The 12179-nt window shown below is 30.4% G+C and overlaps 1 protein-coding gene across 3 annotated transcripts in view; it reads left to right on the top strand.

The window, feature by feature from the left end:
- LOC107439946 (seizure 6-like protein 2) overlaps positions 1-12179 on the top strand; it is a 57879-nt gene that overhangs the window by 32153 nt on the left and 13547 nt on the right. For all 3 annotated transcript variants that reach the window (XM_016052705.4, XM_016052721.4, XM_016052713.4), the window contains exons 3-9: positions 2195-2407; positions 3103-3192; positions 3266-3391; positions 3874-4158; positions 6442-6573; positions 8147-8323; positions 10265-10444. In XM_016052705.4, the coding sequence (XP_015908191.3) occupies positions 2195-2407; positions 3103-3192; positions 3266-3391; positions 3874-4158; positions 6442-6573; positions 8147-8323; positions 10265-10444 (1203 nt within the window). The remainder of the gene's footprint in view (positions 1-2194; positions 2408-3102; positions 3193-3265; positions 3392-3873; positions 4159-6441; positions 6574-8146; positions 8324-10264; positions 10445-12179) is intronic.

Raw genomic sequence — 12179 nt, 5'->3', positions numbered from 1 at the left:
ATTGGGAGGAGTTTTTATAGTCTTGTTTAATTTCATTTTTGCCAGGGAAGAAATTTCACTAAAGGTAAGCTTCCCACAATGATCAGTGTCTTCTTCGGCAGCGTATTTGGCCAGGAAGTCAGCCCTTTCATTCCCATCAACCCCAACATGTAAGGGAATCCACTGAAAGTGTCTAGAATGGTTGGCCTGTCAATTAGAAGATTTTACATAGAACCTTATAGTGCGTATAATAATTTGGCCTGGGACTGTGCTTTATAAATTATCATGTCTTTTTATTTAAATCGCTTGAAATTTACTTTTGAAAGCATGTTTTGTAGACAAAGAAGCATAAAATGTATTTTTTATCTTACCTTATACACATTTTTTTCATTTAAAAATAAATAACGTAATATAATATAAAATAAAAATATAATTAAATAAGAAAATATTAAATAAAAAATATTAAGTAAATTATAATAATACTTGTAATAAAATTTAGCATTTTGTCACGATACATTTATAGGCTACAAAAACTAGTTTTCAAGATTTTCTATTTTAACCTTTTAAAAATTGTTTTTCTCAATACTTCTGAAGATTTCAGCAGCCCAAAAAAGATATTAGTGACATAGAAATAAATTAAATAAAAATGAACTCTTTCAAATCATTTGAGAACTCATTCTACTATTTGAAAAAAACTATAATTGTCAAGATTTTACTGGGTGGGCAAATAAATTCCCATCGGTTTTTTTAGTATTTTATTTTGTCAATCTGCTTGTCATTAAATTTTTTGAGCATTAAGTTCCGAAAAATTCAATAGAGTATATTCTAACGGTTCATAGTGTAGTTCATTTTTAGATCATTAAAATGGAATATCAAGTTGAGAAAAATGAACCTTTTTTCCTTTTGACACCTTTGAGTTATTATTGCTTTTGATAAAGTAAGGTAAAAATCCTCAAAAGCTGCTTTTTGGAATCGCAATGACTGATACCAGTGGTTGGAAGTAACAAAACTACTGTAGTCGCACTTTTTTTCATAGTTTCTAGAGTACTTTTTTAAAAAAAGTAGTGTAGCGCGATACAAAAAAAAGTAGTGATACCTGGCAACTACGTACTTATAGTGTGTTAAGAGGAATTACGTATTTAAAATCACTTAAAACTCAAGCTAGCAATTATAAATAATCGATGATGTATCACTTTACTCGTACTTTCACGTGAGAATAAATATTGAAACATGAATGTTATTTCAAAGGAAGAAACATTTTCAATGTACTTAATTTCTTAGAGGAAATAACAAAGCATTAAACACTTAGCAATATTGTGAGTATTTGATAATTTCCTAGCATTTCTAAAATTCGCTTCCAGAAGAGCATAAGAAATGAACAAATTCGAAAAAAAAGTCTTAGAATAACAAACTGGCTCATGTAAACATGAATAAATATCTCTGAATAATGTTTAATAGAAGCCAATTTTTTTGTTTAAAACCTTTTTGAACATAATATGTAAATTAATTTCTCCAGCAGTGTAAATTATACAGGTGTATATTAATTTATCCAGGAAAGTCCAGCTCCTTAAAGTAGTGATCCACATTTCGAAAGTAGTTTGTAGTCACTATATTTATATAAAAAAATTAGTTGTAGTTGACTACATTTAAAACAAAGTAATTGTAGTTGTAGAAAGCTAGAAAAATAATGCAGTTTTTCTGACCACTGCCTGGCACCATTTACTGGCCTTCTCGAGTCACCTCTGCTTTTGATATAACATATATTTGGTGCATCATTTTGGTATATATATATATATATATATATATATATATATATATATATATATATATATATATATATATATATATATATATATATATATATATATATATATATATATATATATATATATATATATATATATATATATATATAAATATATATATATGCTTTTGGCATATTATTTCCTTTGAGTCTATCAAAAATCGGCTACCATTATTTAATGAGAGGCTCGTCAAAAAGCAAACTTTGAAAATAATCTTTTTTTAATATAACAATTAATGTCCGATGGCCCATTGACTTGAAAAAATATTCTATACATATGAAACTGACAGTGGGTGGGGGTACCCGACACTACCCTTCTGATTATAATTAAAAGCAGTTTGAAAGAAAACTTTTTTTTAACTGAAAATGTACTAACGCCTTGAAGTATAACTGATTTTAAGACTCTTGCAGTTCTAAATGTTGCAGTAGGAAAGGCACCAATGCAATCCAGTCTTTCTGGAAATGGAATACCTCAAAAAGCTATAGACGGCAGCACCAGCACATTTTTTAATGCAGACACCTGCAGTATGACTCAAACAGAGCGTTCGCCTTGGTGGTATGTCAACCTCTTAGAACCTTACATGGTTCAGCTAGTGAGATTAGATTTTGGAGCATCATGTTGCAGTAAGTACACAGTTAAAATTTTTATTCTAAAATTATGGTAAAATAACTGGCAGCTGTCTGTCAATCCGATTAACCGTGAAGTTTACGGAAAATAACATTTTTTCTCTTATTGTTTTGAAACCATTTACAAAAAGTATGGTTATAAGACCATAAATACAAAACTATACGGTTTTTTAACCATTTACAACTAGCATTTTTCGAAAACGTAATTTTTTTAAAAACTTAACTAGACATAGGAGCTCGGCTTTTCATAAGGTAATGGGCATTGGAGAGTGCCGGACATTGGAAACTCTTCACGTTTTGAAAATAATAGAGGAAATACTGTGGTGTTAACGCTGTGACTCGAACCCCACTTTTGCCGGTCATGAGATTGACAGATAAGCCCGCTCGGCTATGATATGTACACAGTTGCAAAGAACTAAGTAGCTTCCTTAGGTGGTTCTAGTTGGTGCGATAAAATTCTGGTTGTTTAACCGCATTAGGTGAAAGCAGTTAATAAACAGTTTTTCTCAAACGTAACAGTTTGATTACCATTTTATTTATGGTTATTTGACTGTTTTGATTAAATATGGTAAAATAACCATTCAATAAATTGTTATTTATCCATTTTTTCCGAGAAATTTCTAACAGTGCAGTAACTTATTTTTTGTGCGAAAATATGAGTTGGTTGAATAGTAATCAAATTTTACTTACAGCTAATAAGGCAACAATTGTTGTAAGAGTTGGAAACAACCGACCTGATTTGGGTGTTAACCCTGTTTGTCATAAATATACTGGCTTTCTGGGTAAGATAATAAATTGTGTATTACTCTTAAAATTCAATATTGACTTTTTCTAATTGTTTTATTCTATTGACAGAAGAAGGACGTCCTCTATTTCTACCTTGCACAACAGCAATGCCTGGAGCATTTGTGAGTGTATATTTAGAAGATCCTCCATCGAATCAATTATCGATTTGTGAAGCTTTTGTCTACACGGATCAAGGTAACTCGCCTTTTAAAATAGTCTATATAAGCATAAATAATGTCAGAGATCGTTTCAGCACTATGCATAACGTCTCAAGTGACATTGAAGTCACCGAAATTATTTCACAAACGAGATTGTTCATCCTCTAAACTTAAAATAGTGAAGAATATTTAGAAAATATTCACTGAAAATTGGATTTTAAATTACATGATTTCTTAAATAAAACCAATGCTTTAACTCCCTTCAGTAGTCGTGACTTGAAGATTATGCTTGTTCAGATGGCTTCTTTTAGCTAACTTCTAATTATATTTCTATTGGTTTTGTTGTATTTTTGTGTTGTTTTTTTTTTCATTTTGTATCTCGACTTTCAGTGATTGATATTGGTGTTTCTCATAGTAGTAGCGAAACGATCTACATTATTTGTTCTTTTTTGCATTATGATTTGCTTTATTTAAATAATGTAAAGTTTTAAAAGCAAGAAATCGATATTGCTGTTTTAGCCCTTCCAATCGAGCGATGCCCTTCGTTTCGAGATCAACCACTTGGCAGTACTTCAACTTATAATGGCAAATGCTACCTTTTCTACAACAACCAACCTCGAAACTTTTTATCGGCAAGACGTTTCTGCGAAATTCGAGGAGGAAATTTAATTGATGAGAGCAGTCCTGCATTACAAGGTTTCTTAAGTTGGGAATTATTCAGGAGACATCGTAATGATCCTAATGGTCAATATTGGTTAGGTGCAGTCAGAGATCCTTCCAACAACAACTGGAAATGGACCAATGGTAAGTCCTAATAAATCACACTTTTAATATTTAATATTATTTTATTTACAGTCGTAATATATATATATATATATATATATATATATATATATATATATATATATATATATATATATATATATATATATATATATATATATATATATATATATATATATATACTGTGTAAGAAATTATTTGCAGTTAGGTCGATTATCTCTAGAACTACTGGATCGATTTTAATGAAATTTGTTACGTACTTACATTGATACAATACAAAACAAATAATTCTTCAACAATTGTAATACACCTCATGATCGTGCGTAACACTCGTTGTAGTCGGATGTTATGAAATTTCCACAGGACAATTCAGACCAATTGCCACAGGAAATGATAAACTGCCTTATTTCAAGTATGAAATCACGCTACAAGGCATGTAAGAGGGGACCATACACCCTATTAACCCATTTTTTTGTAGTTTATTCCGTAACCGCTGTCATTTCATACCTTCCGACTCCAACGAGTGTTACGCACGATCATGCAAGTGTGTATTACAACTGTTGAATGATTATTTGTTTTGTATTGTATCAATGTATGCACATATCAAATTTCATTAAAATTGGTCCAGTAGTTCTAGAGATACTTGACCAAGTCTGTAAATTATCTTAATTTCTGACACCAGTGTAGATAGATAGATGTGATTCAGCATGCGGTTGAATATTGAATATAAACTCTTTAGCCAAGGTAAGTAACTATTTTCATCTTATGTTGATTGAGGTGAGCGAAACATTTTCCAGAAAAAGGTTTGATCTTTGTTTTACTATTTTTTTTTTGATGAAGGAAACTTAATTAACAGGTAAGATATAATTTGCGTAAATTTTGGTGCAAATGTTCCGCTTTTAGGGGCTATTGAAAGCAGGAGCTCAATTTTTAATTCAACTGTTTCGTGCAAAAAGAAAAAAAAATACACCCAACAAAATTTACCGTTGCTGAATAAAAAGCTTACGTAAACGAAAACTACTCAATATAATGTCCTCTTTATTGTTTTGGTATCAAACAAAATAGTGTTTTTATGGAGTTGCTTGATTCTTATTAAACTAAAAGATATTAAAACTAACCAAATAATGGAAGCTAATTACAGTCCCTGGCCATATTATTAGACGTACTATAAGATTCTATGTAAAATTATAATTATCATGTGATACTATACCGCTGTATTGTTTTTACTCGGATGAAACCGGTTTGAATTTGCTTAAGCTCCTGTATCCATTGGTTAACATTATAATGCAATACGTTAAAAATAAATATAAATAGGAAGTATATAAAAAATCTCCAGAATAAAAACCCATTACATGTATGTTTAAATATAAAAGTATTGCGTATAAACTCGTGCAAATCATATAACTATTAAAAAACTACAGCGCGTCTAATAATTTGATCTAATTATTATAATATACTAATATAATACTTGATGTAATAAATTTTCTATATTTATATAATATATCGTCTAATTTAGCCATTTTAGTCATCTGGATTGAGTTCAATATGACGAGGATTTGAACAGTATCAGTCGTAAACCCAAAATTGGGTCAGCTGTTCAACAACGGTTATAAAATGAAATATAATGATATTCGTAGAATTCAGTCAAACTTCATATTAACGAGTTTTTGGAAGACGAAAAACTATTAAGATTGATTTGTGACCGTCAAAGTTGTTGAAAAAAAGGCATTGAATCTGCGTAATAGCGTTGTACTTACCCAGCGGAGATTCCTAAGTAAATTAAGAAGCTAAAACTTGCAATGTTCCTCGTAGAACCAACGAAAATAGATTCATCCTATTTTCTAAAGTTTAGACAATATGATGTACATCCTCAAGGAACAAACTCATTTTACTAGATTGGGATATCTATTCCTGTTTGTAGGTTGTGTCTCTTGCAGTAAATATCATTGCAATAAAATGAGTAAAGTTATCTCTTGCGGATTTTCTTTTGCTACCATATAACTTTAGAGAATATGATAAACATCCTCACGAAACAAACATTCATTTAACTAGATTGGGATATCTATTCCTTTGTGTGGGTTGCATCTCTTGCAGTCAATATCATTGCAACAAAATGAGTGAAGTTATCTCTTGCTTATTGACCATAACTTTAGAGAATATGATGAACGCATCCTCACGAAACAAATCTAAACATTCCTCGGACTAGATTTCTTAATTCCTTTGTGTGGGTTGTTTTGTATAATTCTGCCTGCTCTTTAAATTTTAGATCCTGTATTGATGAAATTATATTTTTTCTTCTACTAGGACACGATGTAACTATCTCTTTTTGGAACTCTCCCGGGAGTAAAGAAAATTGCTCAAGATTTGACGGTTCTAGGGGATGGCTTTGGTCTGAAACAAATTGTAATATGAATTTGAACTATATCTGCCAACACAGTGAGTCATTTACCGAATTACTTTTTATCAAAATTATCTTTGATGCATAATAATATTTAATTTAAATAAATTCCTTTGTTACACCTGTTTTAACAAGTCATTTTTGAAGTAGAAAAATCTGTACAAACGAAATGCATTTGGCATTCGCTAAGTTTTATGCTTTTTGGTTGTGGTGATATAAATTCGTTAGAAAAGCATTACTTGAAAGACATATTGAATCCTTGGCGAACAAAATTGAATCTTACAGCAAACACTGAGGTTTGTTGTTTAGTGTAAGATTTTGTTTAGATACCTCTTTCTTTGTCGAAGTTTGGTAAACGATAAATATAATAACTTAATATAATAACTTAATAATAGCGAAGAACATAAAAAGCAAACTTCATTTGTTGCTGAGACATGTACAAGGGATAATTACTTTCTCTGTTATTGTGAGTCTTCTAAGTTAAAAATATAATTTTAAAACACCCTGTATTTATATGTAGTGCAAAAGAATTTGGTCAAATATATTATTTTCAAAATATGCAAAATTTCCACTAAAATTATCCCACTAATATGCATCTTGATGTATCCGTTTATGATTTTCATCCTCCAAATATTTTTAAATAAAAACTGGAGGGTGATTATAATTTTAGTCACCCTGCTTAGAACAATATAGAATTCGTTCTAGTAAATAGATTATTTGGAAGAAATTTACTATATACGATGCAAAGTAAAACACGGACCATCCTGGATAACTTTTGATCTAATGATCTGATTTTCACTTTCTAGGCCTCAATCTTAATGGCTCGAGGAAGTGACTTTAAGTATGCTTATTAGACGATTATGCTAAGTATGCTAATTAGACGCAAGCTAATTAGTGCAGACTATATTTTAAGTTGCGAAATCGGCCACAAAAACGTGCTTTCTCTGAATAAACATACCTTTTTTTTTACGATGGATTCTGATTTCTAACCCCAAAAATATTGGGGGTAGCCGCTATCTGGGAAATATGATCCCCATAGTTTGGCCAGGAGAGTGCTTCAAAGTTTTGACCCATTAATCTTAATTTTATTTTTTGCGAATGTCTCAATGTATCGAGAACATTTAAAAAGAATTGAAAAAATTTTGCACACAATTATAAAATTCGTTTATCCAAAGATAATGAATGCCATGCAAAAAAAAAAACTTTTAGTAAATATTTATTATTTTTTATTGCTTTTTTTAACAATAGTTCAGAAACTTTGAATCGTAAGGAATATAGTTTCTTGCATCATTTTGAAGAATATAATTTTGCATGGCAAAATACAAAATTTGTGTGAAATCGGTCTAATGGTTCCCAAGAAATCGAATTTTAAATATCTGACTTTTTTGAAATTCAATTTCTCAGGAACTTTTCAACCGATTTTGCTCAGATTTTGTATTTTGCCACGCAAAATTATCTTCTTTAAAATGGTGCAAAACTTACATTTTTATTATAATCACCCAGTATTTGTGTTTTGCTCAATTATAAACTATATTACCAGTTACTACTGTATTAAGATGTGTGTTTTGATATTTTTCTCATAAGACAAACTTGTATAATCGTTTTTTTTAGAGCCAGCAACATGCGGTAAACCAGAACGCCCAGCTAATTCTACAATCATTGCCAGGAATTTCGATATAGGTTCTGTTATTGAATATCGTTGTGATGTTGGTCATCTTTTAATCGGTCCAAATATCAGAACGTGTTTGGCAACTGGTGTTTTCAGTGAATTCCCTCCAAAATGCCGTTGTAAGTAGCAAACTTTTATGCATAAGTAGCGCGCTACAAGAAGCGAAACTTCTGTTACTTTTTCCGTACTGTAATAAGCTACTTTTTAAAAGAATTAGTGTAATGAGTAGTGCGATACAAAAAACAGTAGTTTGTAGCGATTCATGTCAACATTGAACGCTTACCATGCAGATGTTTAAAATCGACTGTCTTGTGCTGATAGTTTATTGATGGGTAACATTTGTAAGCCATGAAACATTTGTAAGCCATGATAGCCTGTCCAAGAGGTCATGATTTCTATCCCCACTGGGCGAAGACGTGTAGTGAATGGTCTGATATTGGCAAGTGGCATTAGAAACAATAACAACAAAAACGTTTTTAATAGTTTTGTAAAATATAGTAGTTAAAATTGCGCCAATTTTTAACATTAGCTGTTTTAAAAGCACGTGGAGAAAAACTTTCGGGTAATTAAAACAAAATTTACTGTAATTAGTGATTTGGTACCATTCACTATGATATTGATTTATCGGAAATGATTTTTATCAAGCAAATTAGTAATATGATCACATTTCATTTGTAATTTCCCCAACAATAATTAATGTACTTTTTAGAGCCACAAAACGCGATAACCTCCCTCTTTTTTAGTGCATTTTGGAATATTTTTTTGAAGAAGAAAGAGAGCCTTCATTTATTAAAAATTGCGGCTGAAAAAATATTAATAACAAATAGTCAGCAGCAATTAAGTGCATTTAGAAATGGAAAAGTGTACATATTTAGAAATGAATGTTCCTCTTAAGTTACAGATCCCCACATAATGTCTTATACACTATTAAAAATTCCGGGCACGTTGCACCAAAAATTAGTATTCATTTGCTGGCTACATAAAATAGAGCTCAGTTTTACCATATTTTGGTATTTTCACTAGCTCCAAATATCAGTAAACGGTTGCACCAAAAGTAGGTGTTTTGAAGAAACAAAATACCCATTTACATTCTTTCTCTTTCTTCTTTAATAAAAGCACAATTATTAGATATTTTTACAGCACTCAAAAGCAGGCCAAGGTAGCTATTTACCGTAACAAATCTATTCACCGTAAAAAGTTATTTTATGACATACCTCAAACCATTTTATACCACCTATCAAATTTAAAAAAGTAGTGAAATGAACTTTAATTAATGCAAATAAGCCATTTACCTACCTAAATGAGTTGATACTTGAAACGACATGAATTAATCACCCCGATACACCGAGACTGAGTAGTAAAGAAACATGGTGTCGTAAACAAATATCGTTTAGTTTGCAGTCACCGTCAAAGTTTTAAGTCTTTTACCAAATTTTGGTGCAGTCAGTTGCACTATGGAAGTATTTCTCGATCATACTTCTCAACTTATGGTGTAACTGAAATAAAATAATCTTTCATTACTAAACTTTCGAATAATGAGAAACTTTGCACCAAATACTGGTTAAGGATTTACCGAGTTCTTCTTTTTCAGTGTACAGAATAATTAAAAAATGATTTATCTTCGGATCATCTGTTTATGATTAATTATTGTCGTCGATGGATGTCTTTTTTTAGATAGAAAAATTCTCAAACTTATGGTAAAAAAATGTCTCTTGTTGAGTAGAGATTATTTGCAATTTGCTCCGATATTGTCAATAAATCTTTAGTTTTTTTTAATAAATCTTTTGTTTTGTCAATAAATCTTTTTGTTTCTTAAGAGTAAAAGAATGTATGTCCTAATTTTGAATTGTACACTATATACGCCTAGGTACTATTTGTTGCATTTATATCAGTTTTCGAAATCTATCATATGTAACTCTGCTTTCACGTTATTTTCTTTGCTTTGTTTTAATTCTCTGAACAATACATTTTCATAGATTTTAAACTTTGTTATAAAAGCATAACACAAAATTAGCGAAAAACATCCTACATGTGACATAATTCATTATAAAATGTTCCAGATTTGAAATGTGGATCACCTGCCCAAATAGATAATGGCTATTACCAGTTACTGAACGGCACTCAGCATTATCTATCAACAGTACAATACACGTGTAACGAAGGTCATGTTCTAGTTGGTCGAGGAAGTCTGGTGTGCGATGTTGACGAAAAATGGAATGGACCTCCACCTAGATGTGATCGTAAGTGAAATATCTATAGAATAGTTAAAATTATATATAATCTATATCAGAGGTTCCCTTTTTTTTCAGAAACGAAACCTTGAATAATCAACCGTCTTACGGCGGAATCTCGACTTTATAAGTAAAATTTGTTGAGGTAATTGTGAACATTAAAGCCCATAAAAGACAATTTTTAAATATTTAATTAGAGGTATTAAGATTTATACTTGTTTTGTTATTAAAAATTTTAAACTACGTTGATATAGTATGTTCTACGTTAACCTTTTGCTTACTGCTTCTACAACCTGTGGACCACATGTGATGGTACATTATAGTATACCGTAAGCAAAGGGTTAAATTATCAGTCTAATCTAGTTATGAATTTGTTTTTGTTTCCGTGAATGACCGAAATCAAGAGAATGTCCACCGGTCCTTTGGTGAATGTCCGAAATATTTGTTATATCCGATTTGATATTATAATATTTATTCGATATTTTAATACTTGCTGAGGATAGATTAAGAGAAACATCAGTGTTCGAACTACCGATTAAATGCATACCGGGTAGTGGCACTTGACCTTCAAAAACCATCGGTGTAGAGTATACCGGACGAATGTATACCAGCCAGGGGCACTTAACTAGACCTAGTATATATTTCGGAGATTTACCAAAGTGACTATGTGATAATAAAATAAAATAGAAAAACTTTTAATGGGAAAACTTAGAGGTCTTCGTCAGGACGCATCCTTTACGATAAATTCGATATTTCTAAATAAAGAATCAAGATAAAAATTACTCTTTATAATGTGTCTATATCGCTAATATATGGGTGATTCTTTTTAAACATGACAATTCGGACCAAAAAAATTCTTCAAATTTAAAGTCTTCAAAATAATTAAAAAATTTTTTTGTATACTTCTTTAGTTACACTTATTAATATCTTACAGACAGCAGTGTAGTTTATTGACATTTGTTCGAGGGAAAAAAAATAGAAATTCACCAAATCATGAATGCCTGGAAAATGACATATTAGCTTAGAAGTTTAAAAAACAGTCATTTTAAGTTAGTGAGTAACTTAATTTAAGCCCTTATGTTAAATGGACCATAAATTGCTTAAATTAATTCTTTTTATCCACTGTAGAGAGAATCAAAAAAAATTTTGTTGCTGATATGTACAGAATAAAATTTTGTATAATAATCAATCTTTAAATAAATAAATAACTTTGATTACATCCAAGCATATTACAATCATACATAAACTTGATATTAGGTTAATATTTGCCTTCTCTCCTTACATTATTAGCAGTTTAAAAAAAATTCTGCTAACACTTCAATGTCCTGGCATTCATAAGCCAGGAAAATGACAGCCAGGATAATGACAAATTCGCCATTTTATAGCATATAACTTTACTTTAATTTAATATTTTGGCCTAAGACGTTTATATTCTTCAGAAAACAACAGGATTTCTTAAAATAACTCAGATAAGTCTATGTAGTTTATGTTATTAATGATTTCAAGAAGTCAGGAAAATGACAACACAAAAACCTACTCACCTTGAAAAATTTTTTGAAATAGATTTTGAACCAGAAAATTGGTTCTTTATTCATGCAACAAGACATGTTTATATAGGAGGGTATCTAATCAATCTATTAACATAAGATATTGATTGCTGGCTCTATCTATTTTGGTTATAAACCACTAAATAAAAGTAGCCAGGAAAATGACAGATTTTCTTGGAACAAACAAATTATTGACA

The sequence above is a fragment of the Parasteatoda tepidariorum genome, chromosome 11, assembly GCF_982258835.1.
Source record: "Parasteatoda tepidariorum strain Cologne lab strain chromosome 11, Ptep-v5.0, whole genome shotgun sequence".
Lineage (NCBI taxonomy): Eukaryota > Metazoa > Arthropoda > Arachnida > Araneae > Theridiidae > Parasteatoda > Parasteatoda tepidariorum.
This window is presented reverse-complemented; position numbering and strand designations above follow the sequence as displayed.